At 39.4% G+C, this 23056-nt stretch overlaps 1 protein-coding gene across 2 annotated transcripts in view; it reads right to left on the reverse strand.

Moving 5' to 3' along the window:
- The window catches only part of TRPC4AP (transient receptor potential cation channel subfamily C member 4 associated protein), a 92998-nt gene that overhangs the window by 4917 nt on the left and 65025 nt on the right, over nt 1-23056 (reverse strand). Inside the window, exons 10-18 of one of the 2 annotated variants that reach the window (XM_001381407.4) lie at nt 13150-13281; nt 12113-12171; nt 8905-9006; nt 8148-8231; nt 7417-7507; nt 6030-6170; nt 4792-4900; nt 1845-1957; nt 225-431 (exon numbers count right to left, since the gene is read on the reverse strand). In XM_001381407.4, coding sequence (XP_001381444.4) covers nt 225-431; nt 1845-1957; nt 4792-4900; nt 6030-6170; nt 7417-7507; nt 8148-8231; nt 8905-9006; nt 12113-12171; nt 13150-13281 — 1038 coding nt within the window. Of the gene's footprint in view, nt 1-197; nt 432-1844; nt 1958-4791; nt 4901-6029; nt 6171-7416; nt 7508-8147; nt 8232-8904; nt 9007-12112; nt 12172-13149; nt 13282-23056 lie in introns of both variants that reach the window. The other variant, XM_056822077.1, reaches the window with a different exon arrangement.

Consider the following 23056-nt stretch of genomic DNA (forward strand, 5'->3'; position numbering starts at 1 on the left):
TACAGTATGGCACTGACTGCCTATTTTCTAGCATTCAGGGTACTGAGTTAGGCCCCTAAGTAAGGGATCTGGACACTCAAAGTTGGCCACTTCCTCATCCATTCCCCCTGCTACCCCTAGACAGCCTTGGGCCCAAGGGATAAGCTCTAATCACAGCCTCCTCCCTCCAATCCCCAAATGTGGGAAAGCCTACCCACCCCCTCTGGGCTTCCCCGCACTCCTACATTCTCTAAGCAGGTGCTATCCTTGTCCTTATGGAGGTAGTGCTGCTGCCAGAAACGCAGGAGGCTGTGAAAGTTGTTGAGGATGAAGCCAGGGTATTTCTCATCATACTCCATCTTCTGGAGGGCATTCAGGTACCCAGGCAGTTTGTCTTTCCTCCGAGCAAGCATCAGGATCACCAGACTGGTATTCAGGCAACTGACGTTCTCCTGAAATGTCCCAATTCCACCCCACCCCAAACCAGTAAGTTAAAACCAGGATGGCAGGTCTGGATCCAGAGTGAAGAGACCAAGCACCTAGTTTGGGCAGAGGAATGGACTGAATTTTATGGGGCTAGGCACAATAAGAACAGGGCAGGAAAGAAGCCCTCTGGCCTTTACCTCTGACTCGAGGTGGAGGCCTCTGTGAGAGGCCTAGTTAGGGGCTTCTCATTTCTTCCCATAAAACTGGGCTCTAGGCAGGTTATTTGGCAGATTAGGGTCCTGGGACCTGAAACTATTCAGCTTGGTGAAGGAGAAGCCTCAAGAACACAACCACTTGTATTCAAATATCCAGAGGGCCATTCTAGGCAACATAATTAGAAGCAAGGAATAGAACTCGAAAGCAAATTTCAGCTCAAGATGAAGAAAGAAATTCCTAAGGTGAGGAAATGTGCTGCCTCAGGATGAAGGGGGTTCCTAAGCACTGGAGATTATTAAGTAAAGCCTTGATCATCTAAGAGGATTTTTTGCTCAATTAAAGGCTGGTCCTCAGGTATAAAGACAATCACAAAACAATGCTTCCTGCCCTAATTAGCCAGCAGTAATCACAGACAATCTAGCTCCTGGCAGAAAGAAAAGTCCATGACTAGAAATAGAAAGTCCTGGGTTCCAGGCCTTGGCAATCCAGTTCTGCCACTTGAAAGGAGTTCAGGGACTATACTATGGACCTCAGTAATGGCATCTATAAATCGAGGAGTCTAATTTCTGACTATCTACTAGCAAAGGCATTTTGTATACAGATGAGTGACTATTGCTGTGGTCTCCAAATTCATTGAGATCCAAAAGAGAGATCTCAAGACCAGTCCCAGATGTACAGGGAGAGATATTTCTCTCTTGATGTCAGGAAGTTTGCTACATCTCATATAAGTCATTCACACTGAAGCTCTTTTCGATCCCCCTCCCACCCCCCCAGAAATGCTATTCTCCTCCATGATCACAATGAAAAAACGAAACAAAAACCAACCCAACAGCAGTGCTACCCTATACTGGTACAAGCGTATCTAGTACTATACCTGTTTCATATAGTCTGATGAGGGATAAGAAGGTTTGGATAGGATTTTTTTCCTTATAAAAGTAAAGGGACTTTCCTTTTGGATCAACTCTAGTAGCATTATGCCCCTAGGCAGACAAGTAATCAAGGTTCCTCCTCTTGGAGCAATGACTGAGGGAGTCCTCACTATACCCAAAAAATAAGAGTTCCAGAAAATGCTATTGTTGGGAAAAAAACAGAATTCCCTGAGAAGTCCAGAAAGTTGTGCACATCTGAGTTCTAGAGGAATCTGAGTTCTAGAGACTGAATTCATGCCTTAATACTTGTGTTAGCTCTATATTCTCGAGTATAATAACATTTTAGTCTCTTACCTGTGTTAAAGTCTGCACATGAATAATGTTAATGAGACGGAAGAGGAAAGTCGTTCTGTTGTTCATCTGGTACATGTAGGACAGCAGGCGGCACTCGGACAAAACGTGTACAACTGAGGAGCAAACAAAAAGGGCCAGAGTTTGGTCAGTAATGGAAATTGAAAATCACTCCAAGAGGGCAGATTCACCTAAGAACCCTCATCTTCCAATGAGCCTTGACTCAAACAAAACAACTTACTAAACTTCAAATTTTGTTCCTGGAGAGTACAATTTGTCTCCCCACAGTGATGATCACAGAGCACTCGACACAGAGTGCGGATGAACTGTAACTTATGTTCTTTCTTCTAAGACATTCCTTCTGTTTGGCATCCCTTCCCCTTCTCCTACCAAGCCACATCTCTCTTTCTGCAAGATAGCACTTCAGGTTCATCTCCTTCTTAGGGAGCTTTTCCTTATCCCACCAGATTCCAGGCCAGGACTAGTCTACACAAATGTGCTGAAAGGACTAGACTTTCAAATACTCCTGGGCCTGGGAAACAATATTGCCAAAAGGAACTGAGGAGAGTAATTAGGACACATTTTTGGTGACTAACTGTTAATGCAAGAACACAAGTTAGGAGTCCTTAGAGGCTCCCATGTGAGCTGCTACAGAGTAGCCACTAACTCATTTATGTGACTCTGGGCAAGTTCACTTCATTCAACCTTAGTGTCTTATGTGCCTATATATAAGGTTGAAAGGGTAGCTAGGTGGCACAAGTGGATAGAGCACCAGGTCTGGAGTCAGGAAGACTTCTCTTCCTGAGTTCAAATCTGTCTTCAGACTCTATGTGACCCTGGGAAAGTCAGTTAACCCTGTTTGCCTCAGTTTCCTTCTTGGTAAAATGAGCTGGAGAAAGAAATGGCAAATCACTCTAGTATCTATGCCAAGAAAATCCCAAACAGGGTCAAGAAGATTCAGACGTGACTGAAAAACAACTGAACAACAGCAATACAAGGTTGACTTCTCTGGACTTCAGTTTCCTCTCTGTGGAGGGAGTAGGGAAGAAGCTTCATTGACTAAGAGGACCAGAATATTGCCTCTACTGGCACACATGGCTGATGTACTGGTTGGTTCTGGATTTGCTGAAATACCTCTTTTTCCTTTTCTTTCTCTTTTGCAAGAGATGACTTACTGAACAGGGAAGGGAAATGAGAGTGATGCAAAAACAAGAGATACCAGTAAGAATAATTGAAATGACTAAGATAAAACCCAAGAGAAGGGTAACAGATCGTTTCTGAGGTCTCCCCTAGCTCTGACACTCAGTCTATGAGCAGCAAATCTCTAAAGAAAGAGTTAGGCAACCACTAGCATCTTACATAGGAATCTTTGCCATTTTTTAGGGTTAAGGAAACAAAGACAACAGATGCCAGGTGTTTGCACATTAAGATATGTAGAAAATAGGAGAATTCAATACATTAGCAACATACAGGAAATTACAAATGGGGTGTATACAAATAAGTGGATTCTTTTGAGTCCATCTAGAACCACAGACTATTTGAGCTGGAAGGGATGTCAGGTATCAAAGTCAAATTGCCTCATTTTCCCCAAGGAGCCCAAGACTCAGAGAGGGTGACTTGCCCAAGTCACATGCTAAATCAGTGATAGAGCCAAGCCTAGTGTCTAGGTTTCTGCCCTCCCAGACCAAGGCTCTCTCTATGTCTAGCACAATGATGGACCTCAAGCACGATTTTTTCCATTAAAATTTATGACTCACTAGTTATCTATCCATGTCTTCTTAATACTTGTGTGTCATACACTCATATGAGCATGGCACATAATTTAATTCCATAATTGATCTTCCTGAACAAACCCACAGATCATAATCACAACCAGAAGAGAAGTACTATCTTCTGAAGAGAAAAACTTTGGGACTGTAAGTTCCTCAAAGGTAAGGCTTACATTTTACATCTTATATTCCTTAAAGCTTCTTAAGAGTGCCCTGTGTAGGATTCTACAGTGACTAGTCAATAAATGTGCAATGCAGGAGGAAAATGAGCTAACTGAGCATAGAGATAATCAGATCTAGCTATCTTAAGTTTTTAATTACGTTTATTATACTCCTGTAGGTACCATGGAACAACAGAGACAAGATTAGATGTTAAAGAAAAGGCCAAAATGCATGAGAATATTCAAGGCTTAGGGTTCTGTCCATATTTGTATTGTAAAGGTTAAATGTTAGGTGGAGACTTGGTATATATACTATAGAAAGTATGAGTCTGAGTCCATTCTATGAAAAAGAAAACTTAAGGCATTCAACATACTCTTAGATATAAGAACATTTTCATTTAGTTATTATCTCAAATTATATAAACCAAAGCAGAAATATCTTACCCAGTTACTTCCCCCAATGATCACTCTTGATATAGTAGCCCAATTTACTGATCTATAGTTTTTTATTCTCTGTCTAAACACCTATCTAAACACCAGTGGATGGCCTTAGACAAGTCTCTTTGCAACTCTGGGTCTCAATTTTCTCATTTGTCAAAAAAAGATAGATCAGACAATCAATACATTGTTTTCCAGTTCTATTACAGAACATTAATTTATCATATCAATAAACTAACATCAATGATGGTTTGACTCACAAAAGTAGGGGTGAGGGAAGAAGATACTCCAATTTTGGCAGTTTTCAAGAGAATCAACACTACATTCTCTATCACAGACCAATCACTAAAAGGCTTAGAAAAGTAGAATGGTTGAGATGAGTAATTTTTTTTTTAATCTGACTACCCCACTATTCACTGAGTTGTGTAGTAGGCAAAAAGAGGATTTTGAAAATTAGAAGGAAAATTTACCACTCTTCATTTACTGCTGTTAGTAAGTAGAAAGGCTAAAAATAGCTTTAACTGTAACTGATTCTAATGAATGCACTTTGCTCTCAGAGGGAACACCATCTTTTTCCTTTACCTTTCATGTCCGACTGGCTTTCAAATCGGTCGAGAGAGAGTGTGATGCATCGAACCAGCATGTTGGAATCCACCAATGAGCTATTGATTTGGTTCAGGAAAACCTGGAACTAAAGCAGAGATCTCACTGAAACACTGTATGGGTAGTGGAAGCACTGCATGATTGCACATGGGAGCCATAACAATGATAAGGTCATGGGCTCCTGGCATATTTACTACCTATTTGGTTACTGAAACTGTGGTATGGTTTCTTTTAAGTCCTTTAATTACCTGTGGCTATATCTAAATAGTCAACAATGATTTCATGTGAAAAGCCCTATCTGGCCAATCCCAACAAAGGGCTAAATGGACAGGAGGATGTACCCACTGGGTCCATATGCCAACCATCTCTGGGACCTAAACTTTCAATCCCCCTGCATGCTATAGTTTTCAATCTCCTTTTACAAATTTGCTAACTGCAACTCTAATGCCCTTGGCCAAAGATTCCAATAATAGTGGGCTTTGTAGCTGTACTTCCTTCCTGGATGAGTGTGACTCTTAAAAGCCATTGTATTAAATAGTCTTGTAATAGATTCCTCTATACTTAATAAAACATTCCTGAGAGATAACATCTGACACTCTATCTAATTAATATTACCTCCTACTATATACACCATGATGCTTTAATCAGGCTGGCCCTGATGCAGTCCCCACTGTATGCCACGTTTGCTAATACTATTTTCTATGTGAGTTGCTACCCTTACTTCAATTTGAATTCTACCCACTCTTCAAAGTTTAAATCAGATGTTACCTTCATCATGAAGCTTTCCCTAATGGGCCCAGCCCACATCCATTTTTCACTTTTTTCAATACCTAATAGCACTTCTCATCTGAATACCACAATCTTAACAGAATTTCATACTCTCTTAATGTTTTGTTTGTTTGTTTATTTGCTGCATCTCATGTGTTTTGTCTCCCCAAAAGATCATGAGCTCCCCAGAGGCAGAAACCACATCTTCTTTCATCTCCTTCACAGCCCCTAGTTAGGGTCAAGCACATAGTAAGTCCTCAATAAATACTTGTTAACTTACTAATTTCTTAACATTTCCCTATTTTGGGACCTGAAGGTCATCTGTCCTGCAGACCAGAAATAGAGCTGAGTGTGTGCCAGGGGTTCTCAGATTTCTAAGGAGACATGTTTATGCTAACACCATTTTCTGAAGACAAACAGGGCAACCATAAAAGTTTCTTATGTTTTACCTTCTCATCTGTGTTGATATATTTATTGAATCTCTTGAAGGCGTCAATGTTGAATTTCATCAGTTCACCCAGGAGATCAAAGTAACTCTGAAGTACATCCCTGGATTTACACTCGCTGTCCACAATGCAATATAGAATATGCTATTGAGGAAAAGACAAAATAAAACAGGATTCCTGAGCAGTCCAGAAAGCTGTTCACCTGGCACAGAGCCAGACTGACAGAGCACTGCTACTAATGTTAAGTCACAAAGGTGCAACCCACTTGTGAAAAAAGAGATTTTAAACAAGTACTTATTAATTCAAATTGCTCTGAAGTATCAAAGTTGGCCTGGGCTCTTCATTGGAAATGGAAGAACAGAACTGTTTGTTTTTACATTTCTTTAGATAAACACTGTTCCAGTTTTACTCAAACAGTTCCCCAAGATCATTGCCTGGCCACCATGGATATCCCTTGTTAGGGTACTTAAACTATTTTTCCTCCATATAAACTGGAAAAGCATATAGGCAGAGGAGCTAATGGCTTGGTGGATAGAAAGCAAAGTCTGGAGACTAAAGGTCCTGAATTCAACTCTGGCCTCAGACATCTCCTAGCTGTGTGACCCTGGACAAGCCACTTGACCCAAAATGCTGAGCCCTTACTGCTCTTCTGCCTTGGAACCAATAATTAGTATCCATTCTAAGAGAGAAAACAAGGGTTAAAAAAAAAAGGGTGGGGAGGATGGCCTCGTCATTTTGTGAAGGAATGACAGCTAGATATCCAGAGTGCTGCAGTGGTGCCTGGTAAAAATTAAAAGCAGCAGCTGAATGTGTCTCTAGGGTGTTGGATTTGCAAAGACATGAACAAGAATCACACAAAATGAGAAGGCAAGGATGGGCTACTATCTGTACCAGAGAAGGAAGCATCCACACTTGGGGGATCACTGGTCTTACTGAAGTACTTAACCTGAATGAGAGGCAATAGCCATTAGTACAGTATAAAGAGTGATGAGTTGAGAGGCAATAGGGCCAAGTTCTAATCCAAGTAAATCACTTGTCTTTGAGCCCCAATTTCCCCTTCTGTAAAAAGGAGCTAAATTAAAGTATCCATAAAATTAAATGATCTATGATCAGCTCTACGATTTTATGCTGTTACCATCAAAAAAAAGGGCAGGGGCTGAAGGCCCCTCAGCACACCATTTGGAAAGACTTTGGAAATATAGTTATAGACTCTGGGTTGCTACAGGGAATTAACCATTATCAGCACTTAAATCAAGTTGGTAAAAAGTGTAAAAAGGTAAAAAAAAAACAAATACTGCCCCCTCCCAAACAATCAAACAAACAAAAACCCTTGCTCTGTTTTGAGCAAAATAAATAAATAGATCAAATCACTCCTCATTTGGGTACTTACCTCTAAAAGGCCCCTCTTCAGCAGGAACATCTGATCAGCGTATGAAGTGGCCCCTCGGAGGAAACTTTCCACAGCCCTCGCTTGCCAAAACCTGTTGTGAACCAAACACAATCTACTATTCTCCTTTACTGTGGTCACTGGCTCAGAGATGGCAGTCCCAACAGTCTAAACTCCAGACACCATAGTGCTACAATTTTTTTGGCTGTATGTATGATCCTTAACTGTTTCGACCTTGGATGTCTTATAAAGGGAGCTCAGTGAAGCAGAAAGGACCCTGAATTTGGAATGAGACTTGGGGCTTACGGCCAAACTCTGCCTCTTATGAGAAGAATGCCTTTGGGTAAGTCACTTCCCTTCTCTGGACCTCAATCTCCTTATCTGTTAAATGGGAATAATGATATTTGTACAAATATTTCCTTGGTGATATAAAGGCTCAAATTAAATGATGTGTTAACTATAAGAACAACTACTACTAGTAGTAGTTGTTTCATCCCCAACTAGCTGTTAGAGGGCTTTTCATGGACAGAGACTTTATCAGTTACTTTCTTTATATTCATAATTTCTAATATGCTATATTAATATATCAGGAATTTAACTCATGCGTGTAACTCAACCCAACAAACAAGGGTAAAGAGGGAGAAGGTCCCTATTGCCCCCAGGGAACTCTGGGAAGACTTTCTAATCTCCAGGAGGGGCCAGTCACTCCAAAAGAGCAACAGGCCCAGACCTACCTGAAGGAGGACTCAGTTGGCTCTTTCTTCATGACCTGCAGCAATCGAGTTAACAAGCCTCTTTTTCCATCACAGACCAAACTCCTAAAATCAAAAGACAAAAAGTAAGTTCACAGAGAACTGAAAGGCTGAAGAAGGAAGAGGCCAAGACACAAGTTAGCCAACAAAGGAAATCAGCACTGTCTAAAAGATTTACAGAGTTTTGAGTTTTAGCCCCAGAGTCCAGGACAGGTTTCCTGTGTTGGCCATGGCTGGTGAAAAGAGTGAGGAGGAGTCCTTCCAGACTGGCTGGAAGCCACACAGCACAGCTGGCAGCTTCCCTTCCCCTTCAGGACCTGTGTCTCCCCAGGGGGCTCTTGGGAACTCAAAATTTAATAGCCAAGCACTTCCCTCACACATCTTGGACAAGTTTTTCCTTTCAATTTCTCTCCCCATCAACACTTGGGCAGTTTTTCCTTCTCCAAACTACTGGCCAGTGTTCAGATACTGGACAGGTGCCTGCGGTTACACTAGGCTTGGGTACAGGAAGGCTGGGTCTGGAACAAGGTGGAATGGAAGGTGCCAAACTGGGCATACTCAGGAAGTTAACTTCTCCTCCCTGTTCTTCAGTCTTTATTTAGTTCTAAGTGTTTGTGTCAATGCCATCATGTCAAGTGGGATATATGACCTTCTTTTCTTATAAAACTGCAACAAGGTGAATCAAGGTGAGATTGCTGACTGAGCTGTCTGCTGAGGGTTTTCACTAGAAGTGGCTTACCTGTCTGTGTTGACAACTGCATCCACCTCTGGGATATTGGCCTTGAGAGAGATTGCACTGAGCTCATTCAGTTCTTGGCTATTTAACAGCAGATACTTGTTCCTGAAACAGACAGAATTTGAGACAGGTAAGAGGAAAGAACTATGGTTTCCATATTGGCCAAGAGGTCACAGGCTTTCATTTGGACTCGGCAGGTTGTGCAGCTGCTGTGTTCTCAGGTAGCTGGTATTCAAAGTGAAAAGGGTGTACAAGGTTTAAGAGACATTCTGCACAGTAGACTTCCCAGTTTTTACTCTCACCAATAGCTGCTCTCCAGTCTGACCTCCCAAAGCCTTTATGGACTATATTGAATTTGGTACTGGATTATATTTGTCTTTTTATAATTTCATATGTGCAAGCAACACATAGGAAATATATCCAACTATATAATACATTTCCTAAGGGCAAAGAACAGTTTTTTCTCTCCAAAGGATCTGACATAGAGCTGGATACAGAGTATGGACCTAGTAGAGCTCTCAAAATGATTCAACACAAGAGACACTCCTGTGACTTCAGCTAAGCCCATGCATGTGTGTGTTCTTGTGAGTTATATACACCAAAGACCAGGGCTTCATTCTTGCCTACAAGGAATAAGAAGATTTCTCTCTAGACTAATTTGACAATAGCAGTGGAGCCATTTCCCCCTTGTTAAGCGGTCAAAGGATATAGACAGGTAATTTTTTAAAAATTAAAACAATAACCACAAACCCTTACCTGCCACCTTAGAATCAATACTGTGTATTGGTTCTAATGCAGAAGAGTGGTAAGGGCTAGGTAATGGGGGTTAAGTGACTTGCTTAGGGTCACACAGCTGGGAAGTGTCTGAGGCCATATTTGAACCTAGGACCTCCCATTTCTAGGCCTGGCTCTCAATCCACTGAGCTACCCAGCTGCCCAGGCAGTTTTCGAAAGAAAAAATGCAAGCTAACAAAAACCATATGAAAAAATAATTTTAAAAAATCAAATCAAAATTAATAATATGAGAAATGGAAATTAAAATGAAAGCAACTATGAGGCTTTAATTTATACTCATCAGATTAGCAAAGATGACAAAAGACAAAAATAAAAGACATAGAACCAGGGATTCATGTGGGAACAAAGTCACACTAAGGGATTAGTGGTTAAATTCTGCACTAGTTCAATTCATCTGAAAAATAATTTGGAACTATACTAGCAAAGCCACTAAACTCCCTGCCCCAGTGATGCATAAAGCACATAGGCATATACATCAAGACGGTCAAGGAGAATAGGAAAGGTCCTTTTTGCACAAAAATATTTATAGTAGTACTTTTTATAGTGGCAAAGATCTAAAAGTAAAGTGATTTAGGGATTAGCTAAAAAAGATCATGGCATATGAATCCAATAGAATATTACTATAAGACACGACAAATATGATGAATTTTAAGACACTTGGGAAGACCAGTATGAATTGAAGCAGCACAAAACAAGCAGAACTTTGAGAACAATTTACATGACAATCATAACAATGGAAAGAATTCAGAATTATAAGCAAAGTGATGTCCAACTGTGACTTTGGAGGTCTTATGACAAAACATGCCTCCTGCCTCTTGGGAGAGAAAGGATGGACTACAGGTGGGCATTTAGGTGTACATTTTCAAACATGTCCAAAGTGTTAGTTTGTTTCACTTAACTGTACTTATTTACTACTAGGAAGTTGTTTCATAGTTTGGGAATAGCTGGAGAATGATTAGGATTGAGAATATCAACAGAAACAAATTTTAAAATAGTGGGTAGGGGGGACAGCTAGGTAGCTCAGTGGATGGAAAGACAGGCCTAAAGATGGGAGGTCCTGGGTTCAAATCCAACTTCAGATATTCCTGGCTATGTGACCCTGGGCAAGTCACTTGATCTGCATTGCCTAGTCCTTACCACTCCTCTGCCTTTAAGAGATATTTAGTATTGATTCTAAGACAGAAGGTAAGGGTTTAAAAATGAAATAAAATAGTGGGTAGGAATATCTTCCTTCCTTCACGCTGACTTCTTCCTTCCACACAAAATTCTATTCTGTTTTTTGTCTCTTTTTTGGTTACCATAAAGTTCACAGCAAACTATACTACGGCCCCATGTGACAGACCATTTGACAGTGAAGGCAAGACCAACAATGCAGGAATCAAAAGGCTCCCTGAAATGAAGTTGTGACTCATATGGCATAGCTAAAGGTGTTCCATATTCACAGTATTAAATCAGTCCAGAAATCAATAAACATTTATTGTGTGCCTACTGTGTGCCAAGCACCATGTTAAGTGCTGGGCCTACAAAGAAAGGCAAAAGAGAATGCTCTCAAGAAGCCCACAAACTAATGTACCAAGTTTGCCATTCAGTACCTGAGTGGCTATTACAGTTTTGTTTTATGTGTCTCTCTAATGAGACAGCAACCTCTTTGAGGGAAGACTCCATGTTTTTTTGTATCTCCCAACAGACTAAAATCTTAAACACACGAATGATTTTTAAAAAAACCTCTTACCTTCTATCTTAAAATTAATACTAAGTACCAGTTACAAGACAGAGGGGCAGTAAGGGCTAGATAAATGGGGTTAAGCAAATTTCCCAGGGTCACACAGCTAGAATTATCTATTGAACCCAGGTTCTCTAGACCTGTACTCTATCCACTGAGCCACCTAACTGCCCCACAAGGAAAATCTTTAATAAATTCTGTTGAACTAAATTAAATAAACTACAGTAGGTCTCTGCCAGGACTCGGTCTGTTATATTTGGTATATTCAACTCAATTCAGGTTTCAACAGTGTTCCTCAGAACATACAATATGGGGTAGTGGTGAAAGAGAGAATCAGCCTCTGTCAGTAAGACTGACTCAGTCCAAGACCTGCCTTGGACACACCCTGGTTCAGTGACCTGACTTCAGCTATCAGCGCAGGCTCTCAGAGAGTGTCCCAGGCAGCTTTGTAGGGACTAGAAATTGCAGAAGAACTGCTGATCTGCATTTGTGAAGGGATTTTTTTCAGTTAGAATTTTCTACATCAATAAAATCACAATAGAAAAAATATATACTTGGAAAGAGGAATGGATGTTTGGTACAATCACATTTGTGAGTTTTTCCTCCCTGCCTAGTTAGCTTGAACGGCTTGGAGGAAAAAAAAATTACTTTTAAGAACATAAAAATCTTTTCCAAAAAGAGGATAATACTTACTCATGGTGATCACTAAAACTTTGGAGAAGTCTCAAAAACTGTATCTTTAAGGTGATGTCCTAAGAAAAAGGAAGCAAAATGTCTTCAAAACAGATGACACAACATGTTAAAACAAGAATTAAGAATCTATGACGGCAAAAGCACTAGCCTAGGCCTGTTACCTCATTTGCAAAATAAAGGGAGACATGTACTAATAAGAGAAGTGCAAGTTAGAAATTCATCTCACATCCATATTGTCAAAAATGACAAAAGACAAAAATAAAAAATGCTGAAGGGGTTGTGAGCAGATGGACAAAGGAACACACCACTAGGAGAGGTGTGAATTACTCCAATAATTCTGGAAAACCATTGCAAATAAAGTCAGAAAAGTTAATATGCTCTTTGTACTTTTCTGATCCAGTGATACCAGCACTAAGAATGTACCCTAAGGAGATCAGAGACTGAAATAGAAAGTTTCATAAATAAAAATATTATAGTAGCACTTTTTGTGGCAAGTGTTCATCAATTAAAGGGCTGAATGAACTACTATATAAATGCAACAGAATAGTATTACATTGTACAAAATAGCAAACCCAAAGAATTAAGGTGAATTTGGGAGGCCTTGTGTGAACTGAGGCAGAATAAAGTAAGCTGAAATAAGAAGATGGGCCCAATAATGTAAAGAAAAACAATGAGCGAAAACATAACTCTGATCAGTGCAGTCATCAACCTTGATTCAAGAGGACTGATAGTGAGGGAAAGCCCTCATCCCATCAGGGATGTGTTGAAATTACAGGAATATAAGAAGGAAGACACTGTTAGACACTGCTAATGAGATGGCTTATTTTGCATAATTAAACTTCTTTGTTATAAGAGAAGAGGGAGGGAAGGGGAAGAGTCAATGGGAAATAACATTTATCATTACTGTTAAAACAAATAAATGAAATGGAGGTTTTGCATTTTGCTTCTATATTCAAAGGCATGGGTCCTGCCTTACTAGTCAGTAACTTCTACTTATGAACTCAACCTAAAAGAGAACAGCCTATGGAAGAACTCACCGGGCTACAGTCACAGTTCTGGTTATGTCCATGTAGAACAAGGGTAGATGTTGAATGCTTCCTCCATATCAACTTGTCAAACAGATTATTAAGTCCAGGGATCAGTTTGAATTCTGCTATCATTTTATGAACCTAGATGGGGCATAAAGCAGAGGAACATTAACATCAAAATATTGTCAATTCTGCCAATGGCAATTAAGAGATGTGAAAAGTCTTCAGAAATGAAAGCAGTGGGTTTAGGGAATATCATTATTGAATGGGGGTCTAAATTTGAAAAGTTCTGGGTTACCAAAAAAGATTTTAAAGAATCTTCTCAAGCCACTGTTCTCAGAAATCTCACCATGCACCCTGTAAATCTTGAAATTTCTCAGACTTGTGAATGTTAAAAATTTCCACATTGAGGAATCCTCCATTGGAACAAATTCCCTACTGGAAACATTCCCCATTTTGATGTAAGAACTCGCCAGGATCAGAAATGGGAGGACCTCTACTCCACCCGTACTTAATGCTGCTTTAGGGGAGAAAACTCCTTGCTATGGGAGGACCTCTACTCCACCCGTACTTAAGACTGCTTTAGGGGAGAAAAAAACTCCTTGCTAAACAATGAAAGTACTTGGACCCATGCTTATAATAAGGCAAGGAGTTCTTTGAGCCATGCCTGTTTTTTAGAATTGATACAATGGGATGCTAGGTACCTAAAAGGGTCGGGCAAGTTTTCTCTTAATGAGATTAGTCGACTCAGCTGTGTTTTCTCTGGTTCAGACTTACTGAGGGGATTAGTTGACTTAGCAGGAATTCATATGGGCTGTCCTTTTAGAAAACATCTACGGTGATTAGTAGATGGAAGAACTTAGGGGAGGTGACATAGGAGAAAAACCCCTATATAAGAAAAAGCAGAATCTCTTGAGGGACAATCCTTTTGGAGAAAGCTCTTATGAGGATCGCTTGGGAAGAATCTCTTGAGAGAGGCTCTGGAGAAGGGAAGCTCTTAGAGGACAATCTCTAAGGAGGTCTCGCTGGAGCTCCTCTGAGGGGACTCTGTCCCTCTGGAGGCTCTGGAGAGAGGCCCTTTGAAACAGTCTCTGGCTGGAACTCTCTCTGGTGAAATCAGCTGAGATGGAGCTGGCCTGGTGTCCCTAGAATCCTTGCTTAGACAGACGTTGTGGTGAGTGATAAAAGACTGACTGACTGATCTCTCTCTTAAGACTCAGGTCTAGGCCATGTTGGCTTAAGGCCCTTCATACTTATTTCCTTTTTTTTTCTCTCTCTCTTTCTTTGATTACTCATTGTATTATTAATTAAATTCTCTATAAAACCCAGTTGACTTGGGCATATTGAATAATTGGGAATATATTCCCTGGAGACCACCTTATATTTGATTTAAAAACCAAGACACTGTAGTGAAACGTATTTTCTGCGGTCACAATTTACTCACCCTCTCTTATATCTAACATAATTTGTATCTTCCACCATTTTAACTCATTACAGTTTACAACATCAACCATTTTAATTATAACAACCCTGAGGAACCCCATTCTCTCATGAACCACCAAAATATAAAAGCTGTTCCTTGGATAGCAGCCATGTTTAAAGCAAACCAAGCAAATTCATGCGAGCTATGCTAACTCACATGAATAGTTTATCACCTTAATGCAAAGCCCTTGATTAACCTGGTAACTAGACCATAAAGAAAAACCGGCAACAATTTTTTGTCCTCCTAACTTTCTTCACGAGAGTTATCTCCTACTGCACCACAGGAACTTCAGGAGAGGTGGGGCAAAGTGAAAAAGGATTTCTACAAGAGCCTCACCTAAGGTGTCCTCTTTGTATCTATCCTCCTACTGAGTCCAACCTCAGTGCTCACCCCTCAGCAGAGGGTTTGGAAGCGGGGATCCCTAGGAGTGCTGAAAGGGACTAGAAAACTTAAGGACATAAATGCTTGTCTCTATCTACTTACGATAGGTGATTATAAGGCAGGTACACTCTGATTTCATAGCCAGAACACTTGGATGAGATTGTGAAAACCACAAAGCTTCCTGCCTTCAGTATCTGGGATTATTCTCTCACTTTGATTGGATGACTTAGGCTGGCACAAGGGAAAAATGCCCTGTCTGTGTTCTAGGGAAGCCCATACTTTCATTATCTGCCTGTACAAAGCAGACATTTGACATACACTGTATATATATAGACATTAAAAAATGGGGCAAGATAGACAAAAAGGAATATCTAGCTGGTTCCAAAGCAGTGATACTTATGTGGGCAAAAATGGCTGAACTTATATTTATCCTTCCTGTTCTACTTGCTTTTGAATGCAACATAAAAAAGCTGACATTTTCCCAAAATATTATTTGTATAAGAGAAGGGGAAGTGGGTATATCATTATATGTTATGTACTTCAAAGAGGGGAAGTAAGTGTGAGCTAGATGAAATGTGTGGCTATTTGTCTGTAGAGTCTAGGCCCCAAAAGAATATTTTAGATAAAAGCAAAATGAATTACCAAAGGTAAATAATTTGCATTTCATAGGTGCTTAAAAGTTGGGCCCTCTCTCTAGAACAGAGAACTAGTAAAAGGCTCCCAGCAGCTTGTGGCTAAGGCATTCTGAAAGCAAGAGCAACATAACACATGGAGATGTTATGGACTGGAAACTAGCTGTCCACATTTGACCACACTGTCAAATTCTATGAGTATCTCTACCCAATAGTGATTCTCAAAGATTCATAGGCCACCAATGGGGTCCTGCTGCCATCCATCTAAATTTAGCCAGCTATATGCCAAATTTAGCTACATGACCTTAGACAAGTCACCTCCCCTCTATGAACCTTGAATTCATCCTCTTTAAAGTAAGGGGGAAATATTGCAGATGATATGAAAGTCTACCTAAAGAATCCTAGAGAATCAACTAAAAAGCTAGTGGAAATAATCAACAACTTTAGCAAAGTTGCAGGTTACAAAATAAACCCAAATAAATCATCAGCATTTCTATATATCTCCAACACAACTCAGAAGCAAGAGTTAGAAAGAGAAATTCCATTTAAAATCACTCTAGACAATATAAAATATTTAAGAATCTATTTACTAAGACAAACACAAATACTAAGACAAACAGGAATTATAGGAACACAACTACAAAACACTTTCCACACAATTAAAACTAGATCTAAATAATTGGAAAAACATTAATTGCTCATGGGTAGGACTAGCTAACATAATAAAAATGACAATCCTATTCAAATTAATTTACTTATTTAGTGCCATACCTATCAAAATACCAAGAAACTTTTTTACTTTATTAGAAAAAATGATAACAAAGTTCATTTGGAAGAACAAAAGATCAAAACTATCAAGGGAACTAATGAAAAAAAATGTGCCGGATGGGGGCCTAGCAGTACCAGATCTTAAAACTGTACTATAAAGCAGTGGTCATCAAAACAATATGGTACTGGCTAAGAGACAGAAGGGAAGATCAATGGAATAGACTTGGGGTAAATTTCCTCAGCAAGACAGTGTACTATAAACCCAAAGATCTCAGTTTTTGGGACAAAAACTGCTGGGAAAAGTGGAAAATAGTATGGGAGAGATTAGGTTTAGATTAACATCTCACACCCTACAACAAGGTAAATTCAGATTGGGTTAATGACTTGAATATAAAGAAGTAAACTATAAGTAAATTAGGTGAACATAGAATAGTATACCTGTCAGATCTATGGGAAAGAAAAGAATTTAAGACCAAGCAAGAAGCAGAAAATATTACAAAATGTAAAATGAATAATTTTGATTACATTAAATTAAAAAGGTTTTATACAAACAAAACCAATGCAACCAAAATTAGAAGGGAAGCAAACTGGGAAAAAATCTTTATAACAAAAAACTCTGACAAAGGTCTAATTACTCACATTTATAAGGAGCTAAATCAATTGCACAAAAAATCAAGCCATTCCCCAATTGATAAATGGACAAGGGACATGAATAGGTAATTTTCAGATAAAGAAATCAAAACTATTAATAAACACATGAAAAAGTGTTCTAAATCTCTTATAATCAGAGAAATGCAAATCAAAACAACTCTGAGGTACCACCTCACACCTAGCAGATTAGCTAATATGACAGCAAAGGAAAGTAATAAATGTTGGAGGCGATGTGGCAAAATTGGGACATTAATGCATTGCTGGTGGAGTTGTGAATTGATCCAACCATTCTGGAGGGCAATTTGGAACTATGCCCAAAGGGCTTTAAAAGACTGCCTGCCCTTTGATCCAGCCATAGCATTGCTGGGTTTATACCCCCAAAGAGATAAGGAAAAAGACTTATACAAAAATATTTATAGCCGCACTCTTTTTTTTTTTGTCATTAAAAAAAAAAGTTTATTGAATTGAATTCACAAGCATTAATATATTGTCGTTTTTGCTGTGTAGTCATTTTAGTCTTGCTTGACTCTTTTTTTTTTAATTTTTAAACATTATTTTATTTGGTCGTTTTCATACATTATTCACTGGAAACAAAGATCATTTTCTTTTCCTCCCCCCCCCTCCCCTTTCCCTCTCCCATAGCCGACGCATGATTCCACTGGTTATCACATGTGTTCTTGACTCGAACCCATTTCCCTGTTGTTGGAATTTGCATTATAGTGTTCATTTAGAGTCTCTCCTCAGTCTTATCTCCTCCAACCTTGTAGCCAAGCAGTTGCTTTTCATAGGTGTTTTTACTCGCACAGTTTATCCTCTGCTTGTGGGTAGTATTTTTTAGATCCCTGCAGATTGTTCAGGGACATTGCATTGATACTAATGGAGAAGTCCATCACCTTCGATTGTACCACAATGTATCAGTCTCTGTGTACAATGTTTTCCTGGTTCTGCTCCTTTTGCTCTGCATCACTTCCTGGAGGTTGTTCCAGTCTCCATGGAATTCCTCCACTTTATTATTCCTTTGAGCACAATAGTATTCCATCACCAACATATACCACAATTTGTTCAGCCATTCCCCAATTGAAGGGCATCCCCTCATTTTCCAATTTTTGGCCACCACAAAGAGCGCAGCTATGAATATTTTTGTACAAGTCTTTTTGTCCATTATCTCTTTGGGGTACAGACCCAGCAGTGCTATGGCTGGATCAAAGGGCAGACATTCTTTTATCGCCCTTTGGGCATAGTTCCAAATTGCCCTCCAGAATGGTTGGATCAATTCACAACTCCACCAGCAATGAATTAATGTCCCCACTTTGCCACATCCCCTCCAGCATTCATTACTTTCCATAGCTGTCATGTTAGCCAATCTGCTAGGTGTGAGGTGATACCTAAGAGTTGTTTTTATTTGCATCTCTCTGATTATAAGAGATGTAGAGCACTTTTTCATGTGCTTATTAATAGTTTTGATTTCTTTGGCTGCAAACTGCTTGTTCATGTCCCTTGCCCATTTGTCAATTGGAGAATGGCTTGATTTTTTGTACAATTGATTTAGTTCTTTATAAATTTGAGTAATTAAACCTTTGTCAGAGGTTTTTATGAAGATTGTTTCCCAATTTGTTGCTACCCTTCTGATTTTGGTTACATTGGTTTTGTTTGTACAAAAACTTTTTAATTTGATGTAATCCAGATTATTTATTTTGCATTTTGTAACTCTTTCTAATTCTTGCTTGGTTTTGAAGTCTTTCCCTTCCCAAAGGTCTGACATGTATACTATTCTGTGTTCACCTAATTTTCTTATAGTTTCCTTCTTTATGTTCAAGTCATTCACCCATTTTGAATTTATCTTGGTGTAGGGTGTGAGGTGTTGATTTAAGCCTAATCTTTCCCACACTGTCCTCCAATTTTCCCAGCAGTTTTTATGAAATAGTGGATTTTTGTCCCAAAAGCTGGTATCTTTGGGTTTATCATATACTGTCTTGCTGAGGTTGCTTGCCCCCAGTCTATTCCACTGATCCTCCTTTTTGTCTCTTAGCCAGTACCAAATTGTTTTGATGACCGCTGCTTTGTAATATAGTCTGAGATCTGGGACTACAAGACCCCCTTCCTTTGTATTTTTTCATTATTTCCCTGGATATCCTTGATCTTTTGTTCTTCCAAATGAACTTTGTTATGGTTTTTTCTAAATCAGTAAAAAAAAATTTTTGGAAGTTCCATGGGTATGGCACTAAATAGATAGATGAGTTTGGGTAGGATGGTCATTTTTATTATATTGGCTCGTCCTACCCACGAGCAGTTAATGTTCTTCCAATTGTTCAAGTCTAGTTTTGTGGAGAGTGTTTTGTGTGGAGAGTGTTTTGTAGTTGTGTTCATATAGATCCTGTGTTTGTCTCGGGAGATAGATTCCTAAGTATTTTATTTTGTCTAAGGTAATTTTGAATGGGATTTCTCTTTCTAGTTCTTGCTGCTGAGCTGTGTTGGAATTATATAGAAATGCTGATGACTTATGAGGGTTTATTTTGTATCCTGCAACTTTGCTAAAGTTGTTGATTATTTCGATTAGCTTTTTGGTTGAATCTCTAGGATTCTTTAAGTAGACCATCATGTCATCTGCAAAGAGCGATAATTTGGTCTCCTCCTTGCCTATTTTAATGCCTTCAATTTCTTTTTCTTCTCTAATTGCTACTGCTAGTGTTTCTAATACAATGTCAAATAATAGAGGTGATAATGGGCATCCTTGTTTCACTCCTGATCTTAATGGGAATGGATTTAGTTTATCCCCATTGCAGATGATATTAGCTGATGGTTTTAGATATATACTGTTTATTATTTTTAGGAACGGCCCTTCTATTCCTATGCTTTCTAGTGTTTTTAGTAGGAATGGGTGTTGTATTTTATCAAAGGCTTTTTCTGCATCTATTGAGATAATCATGTGGTTCTTGTTGGTTTGCTTGTTGATGTGGTCAATTATGTGGATAGTTTTCCTAATGTTGAACCAGCCCTGCATCCCTGGTATAAATCCCACTTGATCATGGTGGATGACCCTTCTGATCACTTGCTGGAGTCTTTTTGCTAGTATCCTATTTAAGATTTTTGCATCTATATTCATTAGGGAGATTGGTCTATAATTTTCTTTCTCTGTTTTTGGCCTGCCTGGCTTTGGAATTAGTACCATGTTTGTGTCATAAAAGGAGTTTGGTAGAACTCCCTCTTTGCTTATTATGTCAAATAGTTTGTATAGTATTGGAGTTAGCTGTTCTTTGAATGTTTGATAGAATTCACTGGTGAATCCATCAGGCCCTGGGGATTTTTTCTTAGGAAATTCTTTTTTTTTTTTTAAACCCTTACCTTCCATCTTGGAGTCAATACTGTGTATTGGCTCCAAGGCAGAAGAGTGGTAAGGGCTAGGCCATGGGGGTCAAGTGACTTGCCCAGGGTCACACAGCTAGGAAGTGGCTGAGGCCAGATTTGAACCTAGGACCTCCCGTCTCTAGGCCTGGCTCTCAATCCACTGAGCTACCCAGCTGCCCCCTCTTAGGAAGTTCTTTGATGGCCTGTTGGATTTCTTTTTCTGATATGGTATTATTTAAGAAAACTATTTCTTCTTCTGTTAGTCTAGACAATTTATATTTTTGTAAATATTCATCCATATCACCTAGGTTGGTATATTTATTGCCATATAGTTGGGCAAAGTAGTTTTTAATGATTGCCTTAATTTCCTCTTCATTGGAGGTGAGATCCCCCTTTTCATCCTTGATGCTGTTAATGTGCCTTTCTTCTTTCCTTTTTTTAATTAGATTAACCAGTACTTTGTCTATTTTGTCTGTTTTTATCAAAGTACCAGCTTCTAGTCTTGTTTATTAGCTTAATAGTTCTGTCACTTTCGATTTTATTGATTTCTCCCTTAATTTTTAGGATCTCTAAGTATGGTTTTCTTCTGGGGGGGTTTTAATTTGTTCATTCTCAAGTTTTTTGATTTGCATTTCCAATTCCTTGATCTCTGTCCTCCCTAATTTGTTAATATATGCACTCAGGGATATGAATTTTCCTCTAAGTACTGCCTTGGCTGCATCCCATAAGGTTTGAAAGGATGTTTCGCCATTGTCATTTTCTTCAACGAAATTGTTAATTGTTTCTATGATTTCTTCTCTAACTATCCGATTTTGGAGTATCATGTTATTTAATTTCCAATTAATTTTTGATTTGGGTCTCCATGTACCCTTGCCGATCAATATTTTTATTGCCTTGTGATCTGAAAAGGCTGCAGTTATTATTTCTGCTTTTCTGCATTTGAGTGCCATGTTTCTATGACCTAGTGTATGATCTATTTTTGTGAATGTGCCATGTGGTGCTGAAAAGAAGGTGTATTCTTTTTTGTTATAGCCGCACTCTTTGTGATGGCAGAAAAATGGAAAATGAGGGGATGCCCTTCAATTGGGGAATGGCTGAACAAACTGTGGTATCTGTTGGTGATGGAATGTTGTTGTTGGTTGTCTCTCGAACCGAGGATGACGATTGTCTTTGTGCATTTTTGTGCACAAAGACACCTGTGCATGAAGATTTAAGTGGAAAAGTCGATGCACAGAGACAGTCCCACTCTCTCGGTGTTGGAAGCCTGGGTCCAGTGGCACGAAGAGTCGTTACACCTGGAGACTTCCTCAGCTGCATTGGATGGCCGTGTTGTCTTTTGTGCTCCATCACGCCCTAAGCACTCCACAGTGCCTTGCTGCCATCTCAGCTGTTGAACCTTCTTGTTGGTTTCTTCCGCCTGTTCCGCCGAAGCAATCTTCACATGCTGGGTGAGCAAAGCCCTGGTTCACCAGCGGTTGACGTTGACCAGATGGCTACCCTCACAAGGTTTAGCCGGCCTGTCGAAGCCGTTACCCAGGGTGTGGCCGCTGCCGCATGCTAGCAGCTACTAGGAGCCACAAGTGAGAGCTGGGTGTCAGGTGAGGGTCAGTGGCTGGAGAGCTGCCCTAGGAGGGCATGACAAGCCCTCCATACCAGAGATACTACCCCTCCCTGAGCACCCCATACTATTGTGTAAAAGGAATAATGAACTGGAGGAATTCAATGTGAACTGGATTGACCTCCAGGAATTGATGCAGAATGAAAGAGCAGAACCAGGATAACATTGTACACAGAGACTGATACACTGTGGCACAATCAAATGTAATGGACTTCTCTACTAGCAGCAATGCAATGACCCAGGACAATTCTGAGGGACTTATGAGAAAGAACACCATCCACATCCAGAGGAAGAATTGTGGGAGTAGAAATGCCGAAGAAAAACATGATCACATGGGTGGATGGGGACATGACTGGGGATGTAGACTCTAAATGATCACTTTGTTGCAAATATTAATAATATGGAAATAGGTCTTGATCAATGATACATGTAAAACCCATTAGAATTGCTATGGGAGGGGGGAGTTGAGGGAAAGAACATGAATAATGTAACCATAGAAAAATAGCCTTAAATAAATAAATAATAATTTGATGAAACAAAATAAGGGGAAGAGAGGCATGAAAATAGGGAGATAATCCAGATTTGAAAGTAAAATAAAATTTAATTTAAAAAATTAAAATAAAATAAGAGGGTCAGAATTGATCTTTAAAGTTCCTTCCAATTCCGATATTCCAAGTATATTTCTATAAATCACCTCTGTATCAACAATGTTATGAGTAAGATGTTTTTCCTGTTCAAAAGGGGAAAATCTATCTCTATGACCAGATCTGGCTATTATCCTTTCCTCCCTTATCTCCCTCTATTCAGGAAAGTTCTCCTTTGGTTATTTTGAGCCTCAGTAGGCAAATATATCCAGGGATCTTTGGGTTTCAGGAAATGGCTAATTCTCATCAACTTAAAAATAAACCAACTAGGGCAGAGATAGCACAGTGCCTAGAATGCCAGTTCTAGTGTCATGAGGACCCAGGTTCAAATATGGCCTCAGATACTTTCTTGCTGTGTGATCCTGGGTAAGTCATTTAACCCCAATTGCCTAGC

The sequence above is a fragment of the Monodelphis domestica genome, chromosome 1 (assembly GCF_027887165.1).
Source record: "Monodelphis domestica isolate mMonDom1 chromosome 1, mMonDom1.pri, whole genome shotgun sequence".
Lineage (NCBI taxonomy): Eukaryota > Metazoa > Chordata > Mammalia > Didelphimorphia > Didelphidae > Monodelphis > Monodelphis domestica.